The 18,497-nt window shown below is 48.2% G+C and overlaps 1 protein-coding gene across 1 annotated transcript in view; it reads left to right on the top strand.

Moving 5' to 3' along the window:
* The window catches only part of TTLL9 (tubulin tyrosine ligase like 9), a 48,502-nt gene that overhangs the window by 14,137 nt on the left and 15,868 nt on the right, over positions 1-18,497 (top strand). The window contains exons 4-10 of the mRNA XM_040247580.1: positions 3,011-3,122; positions 3,811-3,996; positions 11,445-11,513; positions 12,170-12,244; positions 13,397-13,487; positions 14,515-14,555; positions 15,370-15,457. Coding sequence (XP_040103514.1) covers positions 3,011-3,122; positions 3,811-3,996; positions 11,445-11,513; positions 12,170-12,244; positions 13,397-13,487; positions 14,515-14,555; positions 15,370-15,457 — 662 coding nt within the window. The remainder of the gene's footprint in view (positions 1-3,010; positions 3,123-3,810; positions 3,997-11,444; positions 11,514-12,169; positions 12,245-13,396; positions 13,488-14,514; positions 14,556-15,369; positions 15,458-18,497) is intronic.

Here is an 18,497-nt window from a genome sequence, read left to right as displayed (position 1 = left end):
TGGTGATGACAGTGATGGTGGTGATGATGGTGATAATAGTGATGGTGATGATGGTGATGATAGTGATGGTGGTGATGGTGGTGACGATGGTGATGATGGTGATGATAGTGATGGTGGTGATGGTGGTGACGATGGTGATGATGGTGATGATAGTGATGGTGGTGATGGTGGTGGTGGTGGTGATGATAGTGATGATAGTGATGGTGGTGATGATGGTGTCATGATAATGATGTTGGTGATGATAGTGATGATAGTGATGGTGGTGATGATGGTGGTGATGATGGCAGCTACAGGGATTTTCCAGCTATGGATTTTCCTTCTTGGTTCTCTCATGTAACACACTTATCTTGGAATGAACTTTCCTTCCCTGGATCCTGAAGGACTGGATGTAGTGGAGAATGAGGCAAGGGAAGTATACAGGAAAAGGCACTGTCCTGACCTTCCATGTGATCTCAGGCTGCCCCCTGTCCCTCCTCAGCCTTGTTCCATGGTCAAGTGGGAAAAGGTCTGAGGGTTTGTCTGGTGCTGATGCTGTGTGAGCCCATGAAACAGGTTGTTTCCTGGCTGATCCCAAATAGCCTCAAGAGTCCTCAAATCAAAGGCCAGAGGGCAGGGTGTTTACACCAGACATGGCTCAGTGAATGTGAGGCCTTGTCCTTAGGACCTAAGCTGGAGTCTGGTATTTCCGGACAGAATGAGGCCCCCGTTCAGACCACAAGCCTGTTAGGTCAGAGTTTGGAACAAATGTGGCCAGAGCTGTCCCTTCCCTTGCTTCCCACAGAGAAAGTGGCCAGGATGCCGGGAACAGCAGCAACCATCCTGTGACCCTGAGATGATGGGCATGAAGGCATGCTGAGGATGGTAGAATGGGGAGGTAGAAGGAACCTCAGCCCCTCTTGGCCTTGTTGAGCAGTTTAATGACTTCCTGGGGAATGGAAGAACAACTTGATTATGATAAACATGAAGATGGTATACAAATGAACAAACTTTTAGGATTAGAAAAGAATCTAAAATCCACACCAAGGTATACAAGGCCCTGCTTGTTAGGCCCTAGTCCACTTACAGTGTCATCCCTGACCTTTGTCCCTCCACTCTGGCTTTTCTTCATATCCTTGAATGAGCCTTTTCCAACATCAGGACCTCAGTTCCTGCTCTTCTATATCCTGGAACCCTCTCGCCACTGCCCTTGATCTGGCTGTCCCTCCTTTCTCTTCAGATATAAGTTGACATATCAGCTCCACAGGGTGGCCTCCACCTAACATAGGCTCCTCAACTGCCCTGCCTCATGGCCTCCAACTGGATTACTCGTGGCATGTCTCATAGAGTTGAGTGTCTGTCTCCTTGTTTATTTATCTTCCCCACAGGACCGTATGCACCAGCTGGCCAGGTGTTTTTGTTCCCCCTATATCCTTGTACCCAACATTGTCTCAGACACCAAGACAACCTCAACACTTGTCTGTTAGATGAATGAATGAATAATGCATTATTTTTCATTCATCCATTATTCATTCACCCAAAACAAAAGATTGGTAAGAAAAACAGGGAAGCACGTTGTCAAAGGAAATAGACAAGAGTGGTTCTATCCACAGAGTCTGGACTCTGGAGCATGATGGCCTGAGTTCCAATCCTGCTCTGCCACTTAATAGCTTAGTTTCTTAACCTCTCTGTGCCTCTTTTTCTTCATCTTTAAAATGGACGTAATAACAGAACCTAATATGTATATATACATTTACTGTGTATATATTTGTGTATTCATACATGGCATGTGCCAACAATGCCATGTGCCATGTATGAATACACACATATATCCATAGTAAAACTATAAAGACACTCATGATTCCAAGTTCAGGCTAATGGCTTCCTTTGAGACAAGAGAATAAGAGGTACAATCAAGCAGGGATATACATGGGGCTCTGGTTATATCTAGGAGAAGGCAATGGCACCCCACTCCAGTACTTTTACCTGGAAAATCCCAGGGATGGAGGAGCCTGGTAGGCTGCAGTCCATGGGGTCGCTGAGTCAGACATGACTGAGCAACTTCACTTTCACTTTTCACTTGCATGCATTGGAGAAGGAAATGGCAACCCATTCCAGTGTTCTTGCCTGGAGAGTCTCAGGGATGGGGGAGCCTCGTGGGCTGCCGTCTATGGGGTCGCACAGAGTTGGACATGACTGAAGCGACTTAGCAGCAGCAGCTGGTTATATCTAATTTTTTACTAAAAAAGTTGAAAGTAACCGTGGTATTTTATTTCTTGTCACTCATGCCTTTTTCGGGCATCTCCTCTGTGTACCCTGCTCTGCTATGTGAATTCAGTAGCTCCGTCTAGTTTCCTGTCCCCCTCTCTGGCATGGTGGTGAGGAATGGGTCAGAATTTGGAGGCAGGCAGGCTTGGGTGTGAATCCCGAGGCTGCCGTTTCCTCAGTGAGCAAGGCTGTCCCCATCTTAGGGCTCCGGGCATAATCACAACACTTTGGGGGCTACTTTGAGGAGTCAGTGAGAGGAAAGCTTTTTGAACTGGGAAGGACTTACAAATGTGATCTAATTCCACTGCTTGGTAATGTGGATTCAGAGGTGGCTCTGTGGATGCTTCTAGGACCACAGCAGTTAACACAAGCAGGTGAGGTTGGCAGGTTGTCGTGGACCATGTAGCATAGTGGGGACTGTGATCTGGAGAGGATGTGCCCTGTCTATGGTGATGAGTGCTGGGGGAGAGAGACATCTGGGCTCAGTATGGCCAGATCTGAGATCTGCTGATTGTTCAAAGGAAGCCAGCAACCTGGATTTTTGTAGGAACATTTCTGTAGTTTTCACTCTCCAGGCCTGTAGTTTTCATAGGCCTCACCAAGTACATGGTGGGCAGCAGCAGCCCAAAGCCACCTCCTCGAGACTCCCGAAGGGCACACAGCTGTTCACTCCTCAGCTGCGCCTCCCCGGGCCCCATATCCTGCCCCAGACCCCCCGCAGTGCTGAGGTCCTCAGTCCTAACTTCTGTCCCACCCCCACCTCCAGCGAAGGGGAGTGGGATTTCTACTGGTGTGATGTCAGCTGGCTTCGGGAGAACTTTGACCATACCTACATGGGCGAGCACGTGCGGATCAGTCACTTCCGGAACCACTACGAGGTGAGCCGAGTGGGCTTGGAGACTGGGCATGGCAGTGAGCAGCGGCTGGCTGGGGACACAGGGACGAGCATGGAGAAGTATAAGGGAATTGGGGCTACATGCCTGGTGTTGGGTATGTGCACTAGATCCATGATGAGCTAGTGTGAGGCAGCAGGGATCTCAGACCTGAGGAACAGACTGCCCTGGGGAGGGGTTTGAAGTCATGGGCTAGCTGGCCTCCGGTGCAAAGGAGGAGCAAGCAGGATGCTTGAGGGATTGTGTGATTTCAGGATGAGGCAAGTTGAGTTGTTTGGAGGCTAGAGATGGGAAGGAAGAATTGGGAGGAACAAGACCACAAAGATAGGACGGGCGGGAGCAGGGGAACAAAGGTGGGAGATTTGAAAAGGTTAGTTTAGCTTAGCAGTTAGAACAAGAACTTTGGAGTCAGGCGCAGGTCAAACCCTGCCTGTGCTGCCTGTTATCTGGATAGCTCTGGGCAACTGACAGCCTTTCTGAGCCTCAGTTTCCCTGACTGCTTAGTCAGGATCATTATAGACTGGCAGACTCTCAGTCAAAGTCGCTCTTATTGTTCTTGCCTTGCAGAGAATGGGTCTGCTGAGGGCCGCAGTTGGTGGGATGCTGGGGTTGGGAGGTGGACAGGGCAGTGAGCACGAGCGCCAGTGACCTGCTTGCCAATCTTGCTGCCCAGCTCACCCGCAAGAACTACATGGTGAAGAACCTGAAGCGGTTCCGGAAACAACTGGAGCGTGAGGCAGGAAAGCTGGAGGCAGCCAAGTGCGACTTCTTCCCCAAAACCTTTGAGATGCCCTGCGAGTATCACCTGTTTGTGGAGGAGTTTCGCAAAAACCCAGGCATCACCTGGATCATGAAGCCTGTGAGTGCCCAGTGCTGAGGCCTGGGGGTCGGGGCATCCTAGGCACTCGAGCTGGGCTCCTTCGTTGGCACAAGTCTGGACAGGACTCTGCCTGGGAATTCAGCCTTAGATGCACCATCTGATTTTCCCTAAAGGGCTGACTGCATCTCCTCTCTGCAGTCTGTGGACTCAGCACCTGTGACTGCTGGTACACAGTAAATGTATAGTAGATGCTCAACAAATGTTCACTAGATAAACAAGTGAGCCTTAGGACCCCAAGGCAGGGAACCCAGAGAAATCGCGTTCTGATTTGAATGAAAACAACGGCCAGGCCATGAGAAGGGCTTTGCTTGCATTGTCCGGGTTTTCATAATGGCCCTTGGGAGGAGATGTTATCTGCCCTGTTTTAAAGATGAGGAGCCTGAGACCTGTTTATTCAGGCAACCCACACATGCTCTTTGAGCAGCTGCCATGTGCCAGGCACAGAACTGGATGGTGGGGAGAGAGCTCTCAGGTAGAGGACACATGTGTGGCAAGTGCTGATGAGGATGGTGCCAGCAGAGGAAACAGCAGGAGGACTTCCTCCAGCCCTTCCGCAGGCTTCTCTGAAGAAGTGACAGATTGGGCTCTGGGGCCAAACCCTTTAGTTCAAATATTAGCTGTGCCACCTGTTAGCTGTGTGACCTCAGGCAGATTACTTAACTTCTCGTGTCCCGGTTTCCCCATCTGGAAAGTGAGAATCACTATAGCACCTATCCATTGCATAATGTTATTGTGTGACTAAATGGGTTAACAAAAGTACAGCATATCTTAGGTCCTCACTGAATGATAGTTGTTGTTGTTGTAAGAATTAGTATTCAAAAGCAAAAGGAAACAAATTGAAAGGAAAAGAACTGAGCTTTGATCTGAAGCATACAGAGGAGTCAGCCTGGAGAAGGGCGGTGGTAGGAGCAGTGCAAGAGGAGGGAACTGCAAGCACAAAGGCCTTGCATCTGGAGGGAGTCCTTGGGAGGATCAAGAAATTGAGAGGAGGGCAAGGGCGCCAGAGCTCCTGTCAACCCTTCAGCCCTTCCTCATGCCAGGGCTGGACTCTCAAAACGATGCCACCATAGCCTTGAAAGGCATTATCAGAGCCCCCCAATATTTTCTGGATTTGGGAACATGCTGGGCCCCAGGAAAGGAGCTGGGGGTAGGGCAGGGAGGGGGCAGTCCTTCTTGTGGCTGAGGACAGGCTAGTGTTGGCTGATACAGATTTAGCTAATATCACAGGTACGCGGCACTAGTGGTAAAGAACCCGCGTGCCAGTGCAGGAGACACAGGTTGCATTGGAGGAGGGCATGGCAACCCACTCCGGTACTCTCGCCTGGAGAATCCCATGGACAGAGGAGCCTGAAGGCCTACAGTCCATGGGGTCACAAAGAGCCGGACACGACTGAAGCGACACAGGTACACACACGTGAATGGAGGGGGAAACTGACAAAAAACAATGGATGCTCCCAAAGGGAACTGAGCCAGGATTTACTCGGGCCTCTTGATATGTGGCTGGAAGGCTCATCCCCCTCCCTGGGAGAAGGGAAGGCCAGCGAGAAGGGCTTGGAAGGGTGTTAAGCAGAGGAACACTGCAACCCACTGGGGCAGATCCCAGTTCCCAATATTATCTTCTCAGACACATGGTAATTTGTGCTAATTGGGAACAAGAGACTGCACATTAAGTTGATTCCTTTCCCAGCCCCCGGCCTTTGTTAGCAGCAGACACAACGACAGCTGTAATTAAGAGGAGGAATCTTGGCTCATGTTTGTGTGTGCGTGCATGTGTGTGTGTGTGTGTGTGTGTCTCCTCTCTCCTGAATCGCTGAGGCTCCCTGTCTAGGGTGTGGGGCGTGGAGAGTGGGTGCTTCTAGTCAGAAGCCTGGGTTCTAATTCTGAGCCACCACTTACGAGCTGTGTGACCCTGAGCAGATGACCCAACCCCTCTCAGTCCATTTCCTCACCTGTAAAATGGCCTTAATGGACACACCTGCCTTACAGGGTTATGAGATAATTCATTGAAGTTACATGGGTTGTAAACATGAATTGTATAAGCTGTATAAAATGCTTCGCACTTAGGTACCCAATAATTGACCATTTTTACTGCTATTTCACAGAGTCCAGGCAACACCATATCTTCCCCCTGCCCCTGGGGAGCACTGGGTCCATGCTTCCCAAATTTGGATGTGCTCACAAATCCCTGGGGATCTGGTTAAAGTGCAGAGCGCCTCTCAGCAGGTCTGGATGAGACTTCAGAATCTGCATTGTTAACCACTCATGGTGATGCCACTGGGGCCGGTTCACAGACAACACTTGGAGTAATGAGACTGTAGAGAAGTAATTCTCACACGTGAGGATCCTCTGGAGAGTTGATTGAAGCACCCACTCTATTGGATTCAGTTAGGCCTGGTGTGGGGCCTGAGAATCTGCATTCCTAACAAATTCCCAAATGGGACAGTTAGGACTCGCCAAGGAAATAGAACTATTAGGGTGTGTGTGTGTGTGTGTGTGTGTGTGTGTGTGTGTGTGTAAGGAATTAGTTCATGCGATATTGTGGGGGCTGGTAAGTCTAAACTGTGGCGACAGAAAGCTCAGGCAGGATTTCTCTGTTACAGTCTTGCAGCAAAATTGTTCTTTTTCTAGAACCCTCGGGTTTTACTCTTAAGTTCTCATCTGAATGAGTGAAGCTCAGCCACATAATCCAGAATGATGTTCTGTACTTAAAGTCTACTGATTGTAGATATTAATCACATCTAAAAAATGTCTTCTTAGCAGCATCTAGACAAACGTTTGACCGAACAACTGGGCAGCATTGCCCAGCCAAGTTGACACATGAAATTAACCATCACACTGAGTTACAAGGGTGCTACTGGTCTGAGTGCCACACTCTGAGAACCAGTGGGCCGGATCATTAGTTCTGGGATACTGTTGTTGGGATCCCTTTGGTGTGGAGAAATGTTAAAAAATAGGACATTGCCCTAAATTTGGAAATTAGAGGGAGAAAGCCCCTTGAATCCCTCTATTCTCACAAGGCCTGCCTTTGTGACCCAGCCAGCTGTCATCCACTCATATACCAGATCTTTCACATCGTTGCTGTGGCCAGGCCAGCTGGGGCAGCAACCAGCCTGCCTTTCCCTCCAATGTCTCCTGTGCGTGGTTCCCTGGGGCGGGCGAGCCTTCGTCTTCCTCTTCAGTGGGGGCAGCGCAGGCTTGGAGGGAGAAGGTTGAACTGAGTCAAAAGGGAGCAGACAGTGTTACCCCCTTCATGTCACCCTACTACATCCACCTGCCAATGCAGGAGACACAAGAGATGTGAGTTTGATCCCTGGGGTGGGAAGATCCCCTGGAGGAGGGCATGGCAACCCACTCCAGTATTCTTACCTGGAGAATCCCATGGACAGAGGAGGCTGGTGGGCTACAGTCCATGGAGTCGCAAAGAATTGGACATGGCTTAGTGCACACATACAGGGATCTGTCTTCCCATCCCATCAGTCTAGTGTATAAATCACCTCAATCCAAACTTTTTTCCACCTAGGCGTTCTCTCTCTCCCACCAGCCCAGGTCCTCTGGATTAACAAGGAAATGAACAGGACCCAGCTCATGGGAACCATGCTTGCTCCTTCAGCCTCCCTTGTGTGGCTGAGAGGGCAGATACTAGCACTCAGGACCCTGTCTGTCAGTGTGTCCACAGAGAGACTTAGTGGTCTGACACTTCACTAAGGGCTGTGAGCATCTGGGGCGACCACTGGGCTATTCTGGGCTTTGGGGGCCTCTGTCCAAACTACAGGATGGTAAAAATCGAGTTTCAACATTTTCTTATGTGGGTTTACCCCAGCCAGCGCTTCTCACACTTTTTCACTGAACTCTCCCAAGAGTTGGGTTGTTTGGGATGGCAGGTAACAGAAAACACCAACTCACACCAACACCAGAAGCTCAGACAAGGAGGCAAGGGTTCTGAACTGTTCTCACGCCTTGTGTCTCTTTGGCATCTGGTGAAATGTGTGGACCCCATCACAGAACAGGGTTTTTAGAAGCCTGGCATAGAATGTGTCTGACTGTAAAAGAAAGCAACTATGTTGTAAAACAGTTACCAACTGTGTTAGTCTGGGTCCTCTGAGAAATAGATGCCAAGACAAGATTCAACAGGCCAGAGTGTGGCCTGTGGGACAAGGGGGAGGGAGCCAGGAGAGGCTGGGGTGCTGATACACCACCATGTCTGACCCCAGTGAGGGAGAGAGTGAAGGAAGGGTGGCCTGAGGGGAGCTCAGCAAGGCCTCAAGCCCAATTTGTTGTCAGAAGTCCCCTGTGTCCCAGGAGTGGGCCAGCCTTCGTGTCCCTGCATCCTCATCGTTGGCCTGGCCAGCAGGGCTGGGCTTCACCACAGCACTGCAGTCAGAGTCCTGTGGGCACTTCTCACCAGGCAGCCACAAACTATTAACACATTCCTTATGCTGCAGGAGTTTATGTGCTGTCCATTAACAATTAAAGAGAGTCTAGCAGCAGGCCCAATCGTTACCATAATTTCAAGGTTGTAACGAGTATAAACAGTATTTGGAGACAGTTGTAATGTGATATGAAAATAACTGTGATTTCTTTTGAGACCCAAGTCACAGGCCTGGCTAACACTGTTAGGGTTTCATGCCTGCATTTATAACGGAAGGAAACATGAAAATCTGGTCATGGGTTAATGAAAATAAAGATGAAACCTTTTCCTCATTCAAATTTACAGACCCCAGGGAATTTCCTTTGATGATGGAAGGTCAAATCCAGGGGTGGTTCATTAGGCTGTTCTACATTATCATCTACTCCCAGTTCAGTGGGCTGACTGCTCCTCTCAGTCACAACAAGGCTGCTGCAGCCCTAACTCACCCCCTCACATCACCACCTGCCATGGGAATAAGGGAATACCCTGGTTTTGTGGCCTTTAGAGGAAGACACAAATTCCCAGAAGTCACCATGGCAGACTTCCCCTGGCATCCTGCCAGCTCACATCTGAACCAATCACGTGGCAGGGGCGTGGAACCACTGAGAGCTCAGACCTTCCCCAGAGGGCGGGGCCACAGGGAAGAGGAGACCCAAATGGGGTTCCATTGGCAAGGAAAGAGAATGGTTGCTGGGGAGACCACCAACCACATCTGCAACACCCATTGAATATGACCCATGATGAATGGCCCCCAGGGGCATGGCAGGGGGAGGGAAGGGGTGAAGGGCTATGAGTGGCTGCAGGTGATACAAAATCAAACTGGGTTCATTTTAATAATCCACTTGTATTGTTTTCCAGTCAATAACATGAAAGTGAAAGTGAAAGTCATTCAGTCATGTCCAACTCTTTGTGACCCCATGGACTGTAGAGTTCATGGGATTCTCCAGGCCAGAATACTGGAGTGGGTAGCCTTTCCCTTCTCCAGGGGATCTTCCCAACCCAGGGATTGAACCCAGGTCTCCCACATTGCAGGTGCAATCAATAACATATCTTTAAATAAAAATACTATAAAAATATTTTCTTCCCGATTCATCAGGTAACACTGATGCTCCCGGAAGTGACACCATATTTATCACCTAATTCTGCATACTCCCTCACATTTCGCAGGAGCTGAGTGAGCCCTAGGCTTGTGAAACACAGATTTAACCACCCTGGATTTGTCACCTACAAGCTAGGCAACTTTGAGCAGAGGGCTTGGCCTCTCTGTTCCTTGGTTTCCTTGGCTGCAAAATGGGGATATTGCCTACATACAAGTGTTTTGAAACCCTTTAATGAGGACATGAGTGTGAAATCTGTGTGCCTGGTTCATCGCTGAGAAATATTAGCTGCTAACATTATCATTGTTAGGAACTGTTCCCCTAAATTTCGGTTTCCGTTGCTTCATTCCAAAACTCAGAGGCTTGAAACAACCGTCATCTCTGATGTAGCTCACGAGTCTCCAAGCTGGGCTTATGGCTGCTCCAGCATTTATCAAGGCAGCTTTACCGAGGGCTGGAGAATTTACTGCCAAGCTGGCTCACTAGCTCGGCTAACAAGTTGGTACTGGCTGCTGGCCGGGAGCTCAGCCAGGGCTGAGGGCTGGAAGACTCAGTTGCCCTTCACATGGGCCTCTCCATGTGCCCTGAGCTTCCTCACAGCATGGTGGCTGGTTTCCCAGGGTGACCATCCTCCAAGAGAAAGCGTGTGGAAGCTGTGCTGCGTTTTATGACCCAGTATTGGAACTCACACAGGATTGCTTCTGCTGTACACAAAAATAGCTGAAACAGTCCTATAGGCTCACAGAGATTCAAGGAGAAGGGACAGCTATTTCTGCTCTTGACGGAAGGTTGAGGGGAATAAGGTTGTGGAAGACATATGGGACTGGGACTATCATGATTGCTTTTGAAGATGACAGTCCGCAGGCTAGATATTAGATGATTTCCAGTCTCAACCACCCTGATAAATCACCATGCAGGAAGTTTACTCTCCACTCTTTAGGATTCTTCCCTTAGGAGGACATCTTCTGGAATAGGCATGTCAGTGACAGCTCTGTCCATCTCACATTGTATAAAGAGCTTCTCTTTAAACAGTTGGGCCATGCTCCAAGAAGATGAGAGCGAAATGAGAATTTGCACAGGCTGGGTGCATTTATGTTGGAGGAAAACGACTCTGGGTCACCTGCTCAGTGGCTGCAAATAATTAAAAAGGGCTGTTATGGGGTCTAGGAGTCAGATTTGTTCTAGGAGGCCCTTGAGGCCGGTACCAGGCAGACAGATTTTAGCCCAACACAAATTAAGCTGTGAAAGTCCATGAGGTCTAGTTTATGGCTATAGCATAAAGCCAAGCACACCCAGTCCGAACCTTTTGGATGACTGCCTAATAGAGCTATCCTGCCATGGAATGGGCTATCTAGGGGTGGGGGAGGGTAGTGAGCTCCCTGGCTTTGTGAGTGTGCAAGGTCAGGCCAGTGACCTGTAGAGGGATGTCACAGAGGGGGCAATGTCTTTGGTGCCTCCTGCTCTGCATGATATTAAAGCTGTCCCAACCCTGAGACTCTGAAGCTTTGAATTATCTATGCTGGGATTCAGTAAAGGCAGACTGACTTCAGTATTAGCTGAAGCAAAATCTAATTAGGAAGGCAAATTGATTTCCAAAAAAAGAATTGGATGATATGTTCCCAGGACTGTTAGAAATGGCTTTTTAATTGTCTGCTCCTTTGTATTATTCATGCAATTGTGTGCCTTTGTGAACCAAGTCTCTCACTTTCCTCCCTACTTCCCTCCCTCCCTCCCGCCAGGCTTAACACCTTCTCTGTCCCAACCCCTGCAAGGCTGTGCTGGGCCAATCCTTGGGGACAGCTGGGAGGCCCACAAGGGAGCTGGAGACAGAGAAGTGCTGGGGAAGGGCCCCAGGTCCAGGGGCCCGCAGGGAACCACATGGAGCTAAGAGCCAATCTTTCTGCCCTCACCCCCCACCTCAGGTAGCCCGGTCACAGGGGAAGGGCATCTTCCTCTTCCGGAGGCTGAAGGACATCATGGACTGGAAGAAGGTGAGCTTGCCTCTCCCCCTTCCACCCGACACCCTCCTTTGCCCCCTTGCAGGGATCAGGGGCCCCTCCTCCTCACCCTCAATGCTCAGAGGGCTGGCAAAGGAGCTCTGCCCACAGGCCTGTCCATGGGTGCAGGGTCTCTGGAGCCAAATTGCCTGGGTTCAAATCCTGACCTTACCACTTGCTAACTGTGTGAGCTTGGGCAAGTTATCTCACTTCTTGGTGCCCCCAATATATCAGAATAGTAATAGTACCCGCTGAAGATACGATGAGTTAGTGTGTCTAAGAGAACAGTACGCTCTTTTCCTGGGCCTCTGACTCATCTGGCTGGGGGAGTTTGGCTAATTCTTCCTCTGGCTCCTGGACTAAACCTGAAGCAGCCCTCTCCCTGCCCCCCAGCCCAAGCCTATCTTGGTGCAGGAATCTGTATAATAGAAAGGCTGGCCCCAACCCTGTCTCCACTGTTCAGCAGCTCTGTGGTCTTGGGGAAAGTGCTGAACCCCTCTGAACCTGAAAGATGGTAATGGTGCAGGCTGGGTGACAGGAGCAGGCGGTCACAACCCACATCTACCGTGCCGGCAGGCTCGCAGCAGGGGCACAATAAATGAATTGCCTCTCCTCACTGTGTGTCCCTGTTCCTCTCATGAAACTGTCAGGGCACCGCTGGGAAGAAGCTCACCAGCCTGGAGGCCCAGCCCGCCCGAAACACTGTCAACCCCTCTGGCAGCCATGTGAGTATAGGTGGGGGTGGCCCAGAACCCCAGAAAGAGAAGAACTGGCTGCTCTGATGGAGAAGCAAATCTTTGGTGGGGGGGGGTTGATGGTAGGTGTAGACAATTCTGCCCTTGGGCCCAGATGACCTTACCAAGCATGTGACATTTGCCCTGGGGCCTCGGTTTTTTCACAAGGTTATTACCATGATGGGGAGACGATGGATGGGAAAGGGCTTTGTAGATGGTGAGGTGAAAAGTCCTGAATTGGGTTGGCTGCAAAGAATCAGCAGGAAGAGAAGGGAGAGGAATGTCCTTGGAGGCCCGGGTGGTACTCCAGCAGCACCATCAATGGGACTTTCTCCAGGGGGAGGTAATGGTGCACGCTCATGCTCTCTGATGTCCTGACCACTAGTGACATGTTAATATCCAGACAATGGAAATGAGGCTAGGGCAACTTGAAAGGCTGGACTTTTAACTTATTTCCTCTTTGACTATGGTAAAATATACATAAAATTTTTCAGTTTAACCTTATTTAAGTGTGCAATTCAATGACATTAAGTACATTCATAGTTTTGTGCAAACTGTGTTCCATTTCTGGAACTTTTTCATCTTCCCCAGCTGAAACTTGTACCCATTAAACACTAACTCCCTTCTGCCCCACCGCCCCCAACCCCTGAGAGCCACCTTCTTACTTTCTATCTCTAAGAATTTCACTACTCTCACCTCGTATAAGTGGACTCAGACAAGATTTGTCCTTTTAGATGGGCTTATTTCACTTAGCATGATGCCTCCAAGTTTCATCCATGCTGTCACATGTAATATCATTTCCTTTTAATCAATTTAAATATAAATGTACACAGCCACATGTGACTGGTAGCTGCCTTATTGGACAGCACAGATTTGGATGTTAAATGCCCAGGCTCTGGGCCCAGCCTGTGTGAGACCACTTCCCAGCTGTACCACCCATCAGCTGTGTGACCTTGGGCAAGTCACTCCCCTTCTCTGTGCTTCAGTTTCTCATCTGTAAAATGGTGATAACATTAGTACTTTCCTGACAGAGTTGATTTAAGGATCAGACCATATACCCAAAGTAGAGTGCCTAACATAATGCCTCTTACACAGGAAATGCTCCCCCCCAAAAATGTTAATAACAATTATTGTTACAACTAGGACACAAGAAGTTCTGATGACCAGAAAGATGAAATTCCCGTGGAGAACTATGTAGCTCAGCGTTACATCGAAAATCCCTACTTGATAGGAGGTGAGATGGCCGTCTCTGCTCCCTGCCCTTCTACAGGATGGTTGGTCGCTTAGTCAGTCAACAAGCCTGGATCAGCAGCAAGTCATGGGCTCAGCCTGATGCCAGGCATGATGGGATGCAAAGATGGAGCCCCGTCCTGCAGGGTCTTGACCAAGAGTGGCCAGTGCTCTGAAGGGGCCCCATGGAATAGCATTAATATCACTTGCCTCCTCTCACTTCCTCAGGCATTGTCCTTCCTTGGGGATTTCTGTGGGTCTCTCCTCCGCCCCTCCCTCCCCCAGTGACCCCCATCCTCTTCTTGACTTTAATCACCACCCAGATCCCGTGACTCCCAGATTATCGTCTCTGGCTAAGACCTTGCGCCACACCACAGACCCTGATGTCCCACAGTCTGTGACATCCCCTTGCAAGCATCTCTCTGCAGCTTGAACCCAACAAGACTAAAATCCAGCCTTGTCCTCCCCTTACCATCTGGCTCACCCCTCACCCTCTCTACCTGGGGACAGAACTGTCCTCCCCCGACCAAGCCAGAAGGTGGAGACTATTCTGGAAACATCCCTCTCTTCTCCCACATCTGGTTCTTTATCAAGCCTCCACGCAGCTCTTGAACCTGGCTGGCCAAGTCCATACCCAGTTCTGGCCACTGACCTCTCCTTCCTCACTGATGCCCACGGCTCTGTTCCACACACAGTCACCAGAGGGGTCAGACACCCCTCAGTGGCTTCCCATGGTTGCTGGAACAAGACCCCAAAACTGCACATGACCTGGCCCCTGCTGACCTCACTGACCTCATCTCCTTGCACTCTGCCCTTGGACCAAGCCCCCTTTGTCCCCTCTGAAACTCTGTTCAGGCAGCGCCTCCCCCTGAAGGCCCCGCCCACTCTGGGCTAGGCAGGCACGTGGCACCTCCTGTGGTGTTATGGGGATTCACATCGGCCTGTCCGCTGCCATCTCCCCCAGACCTAGCTCAGTGCTGGATACACCATCGGTATTTGTTATGCCAATTCATTCTCCCCTTGCTTGACAGGCCGCAAGTTTGACCTGCGTGTCTACGTGCTGGTGATGTCGGTGAGTGACCAAGACAGGTGCTCTCCTCCAGGGGTGGGGGCGGGGCAGCTGGCCCAGGGGACAGGGCAGCCATTCTGGGGGCATCCATGTGAGCTGCCTGGGAGACCCCAGAGGATCCAACGGATCCAAGCTTCGCCATCTCAGAGGCCCCAGTATCTGGATCATCTCTGCCTTCCTTCTCTGTTCATTCAGTCATCTGTGGTAACCACAGCCAACATTTACTGAGCACCTAAGTACCAGGCTCAGTATTTAGCAGATTTTCTTTCTTTCAGTCCTTCTAATTAACCAGGGAGGTAGGTTCTTTTGTTTGCTTCATTTTACAGATAAGGAGATAGATCAGACAGGTTGAGCAACTTGCTTGAGGTTACACAGCTGTGAGTGGCAGAACAGGGATTCGGATCCTGACAATCGATTCTCTTAACCAAACAGCTGCTGTACTCCCTCCAGCCATACACTCAACAAACACTTAAACCTTTATGGTACAATATGCTGGGCACAGGATATCGGAGTGTCTAAGACAGGCTCAGCCTGGACCTGCCCTCCTGGAGCTCACCGTCTGGCGGGTGTCACATGTGGTGGTGGAGCAGAGGAAAGGCCCATTAATTTTGTTCCCTTCTGCATCTCTCCATACTCACTCCTACCCCCAGGAAGGCGGGGATCGAATCAGAGAAGGCCGATGTTTGAGCAGATTCTTGCAGGATGGGCAGAGCATTTCAGGTGGAGGAAACAGCAGATGCAAAAGCCAGGAGGTGTGAAAGTGCTGGAACTGATCCTCCTTCCCTTTTCTCTCTCTCCATTCCCACCTCCCCCATAGTACATCCCACTGCGGGCCTGGCTGTACCGGGATGGCTTCGCCCGATTCTCCAACACCCGCTTCACACTGAACAGCATTGATGACCAGTGTATCCTAGGATTCCCAGACCCGCCCCCAGCATCCTCCAGGCACTCTGCCCTTCCCGTCCTCTGGCTGGTCCTGAGTTAACTCATTCATTCCATAGATGTCAAACTCCAATCAGGGCATAGGAGATACGCAGTGAACAAAACAGCCCTGGTCCCTTCCCTCAGGGAACTTACAGTCTTGAGGGGGTGGGGGATCCCCCAGTGACCTGAGGGAAACAGTCCTGCTATGCTCATAGAAACTCACCTCAAGCATCCTTGCTTGGTCGTCATTTCACATTGATTTGATTCATAGGATTGGACTTGTTGAGCCCCTTTGGGAATGTTCACATCCCTTTATGTGCCTAGTCACTAACTCACTCATTCACTTGAATACGGTGCCTTTTCCACCAAATTGGCAGATATGAAAATTTTGATAACACAATGTATTGGCAAGGCTAGGGGAGTATATGCATTGCTGGTGACGTGTCAACTGTACAACTGCTTAGGCTGCAATCTGGCAAATCTCTATCGAAAAACAAATGCACAGACCCAGCAATTCCCTTCTGGGAATTTATCCTCCAGGTACACTCACAATATAGGATAGGAAAAGAGAGATTTAAACATTATCTACTGCATAGCCTTGTTGTGAGAGCAAAAAATAATAATAGGAAATAACTGAATGAATGGCTCATTTGTACAACAGAATACTATCCAGCTGGTAAAAAGGAACCAGGGGAGGTGCCTTATGTACTGATGAAATAATCTCCAAGATGTATTGTTCATTGGAAAAAAAACTAAGTGTAGAACTCTGTGGAAAGGATGTTCCCATTCATGTTAAAACGTATATCTCTGTATATGTATTTATTTATCTGTGCATAGACATCTCTGGAAGGATAGACAAGAAACTAGAAACAGAATTTGACTTGGAGGAGAAATGAATGGGAGGGGACAGGGTTGGGGTTAGGGGAAGGAAATATTCCTTATATACATTTTTATACTTTTGACTTTTGAACTATGTGAATGTATTATCTGGTCAAAATAAAAAGAGCAAACATTGTTTTTAGACATGAGCATCAGAGGATAAGGGGTAAATGATCTAGAAATAAATATTTAGGAGATAAACCAGCAGGACTAGATTACTTTCATATGGGAGAGGTGGAAGTAGCGAGTGATGCTGCCAAGCTTCTGGCTTGGGCAATCCAGCTAATGCTTTTAGCCAACTCACATTGCTCTGCCTTAATCTCATCATTCAATTAAGTATCTGTCCAAGGTAATGCATTTGCATTCCCTGAATGTCAGAAGGGCTTAGGCCTTCCTGAGTATTTTCTACAATTTGTTTCTTTCTGTTTAGCCAACTTCAGCATTTCCAGTATGTCTTATTTTGTGATTCTAACAAGAATTTGTCATATGCAACTCATTGAATTTATTTTAGTTTCTTTTTTTGCCACCTCATTTCTTATTAAGGTTAGATGAGGGACTTCCCTGGGTCGTCCAGTGGTTAAGACTCCATGCTTCCATTGTGGAGGGCGAGGGTTTGATTCCAGGGAACTAAGATCGCACATGCCATGTGGCCAAAGAAAAATAACCTAAAAATGAATAAAGTTAAACGATACATGTAAAGCATTTAGACAGTGCCTAACCCAGAGTGACTACTCAGTACACATTATAGGTCCTCCTGCCCTCATTTTAAAATGTTTGTTTATCTCTAGGCACCATAGAGCCTTATTAAATTGAGGACTCTCCCACGGCTAGTTTCTGTTTAACAAGCCTTTGCTGTTTTCACAGTGAGTGAATACACATAATTTTCATCCCTTCGTTTAATTGTTTTTAATTTTTAAATACTGAAATATTTAAATTATATAGAAAACTGCAGGAAAGGCTGTAACAGAAATCTATGCATCTACCATCCAGATTTAGCAGTTATTAATATTTTGCCTTATTTGCTTCAGATATTACACACCAACTTTTAAAATAATAAAGCAACTTTGGATTGCAAAATAATAATATTAATATATAAAATTATTTAGCTGACTAAATAAATATACATATTACATATATAACTTAACACACAATTATTCAAATACATAAATCAGATACACATACTCAGAATGAAAAAGTATTCACCTCAACACTAATAGTAAACAAGCAGAAACAGCTTAATCCACCATAGAGGGATGGTGAAATGAATGATAAAGCATTTCCATGATCCTGTGTAACTGTTGAATACAGTGAGATGATTGAAATGTTATGGAAATGTAACTACAGGAATTCCCTAGTGGTCCAGTGTTTAAGACTCAGTGCTTTCACTGCTGATGACCGGAGTTTGATCCCTGGTAGGGGAACTAATATCCCACAAGCATCCCACAAGCCATGCACTGCGGCCAGGTGAAAAAAAAGGTGTCTATGATAGAATGTGAGGTGGAAACAACATGTGCGTGTAGAGCTGGGCTGTGTTTACAATCCCATTTTTTGCTTTTACGTTTCCGTTTAGAAGAAAATATGAAAGGAGGTTCACGAATATATTAACTTTAAAAAATTTAGAAGATTAAAATCAGGTCTGCTGCTGCTGCTAAGTCGCTTCAGTCGTGTCCAACTCTGTGTGACCCCATAGACGGCAGCCCACCAGGCTCCCCCGTCCCTGGGATTCAGGTCAAGAAACATTTATTTTTAACTTTAACATTTCTCTATATTATGAACTATTCTTGCAACTGATATGCATTACTTTAATAGCCTTCATAATAAAAGTATAGCTTTTTGAAGACAAATCAGAAAATCCAGGAGAAATGTACAAAAGGAGGAGGGAGGAAGAGAAGCCTTTTCTAGTCACACTAGAAATAACCTTTTTGATGTATCTCCTCTGAAATTTTTGTTGTTGCTTACCCTTTTATATATGACTGATCCTGCTAGGGGAAGTGCACTGACTGAAACCGCCCACCCTGGCTAGGCGCTATAGTAACCATTTGCATTTTACCACTGGAGGTCCTGGTAAGGAACACAGAACTTATAAGCCACCCTCAACCGGAAGAGTTCAGGAAAGGTCAAAAGGAGACCCCACATGTCCAA

The sequence above is a fragment of the Oryx dammah genome, unplaced genomic scaffold (assembly GCF_014754425.2).
Source record: "Oryx dammah isolate SB20612 unplaced genomic scaffold, SCBI_Odam_1.1 HiC_scaffold_10, whole genome shotgun sequence".
Taxonomy (NCBI): Eukaryota; Metazoa; Chordata; class Mammalia; order Artiodactyla; family Bovidae; genus Oryx; species Oryx dammah.
Note: the sequence above shows the minus strand (reverse complement) of the source record. Positions and strands in the feature narration are given on the sequence as shown.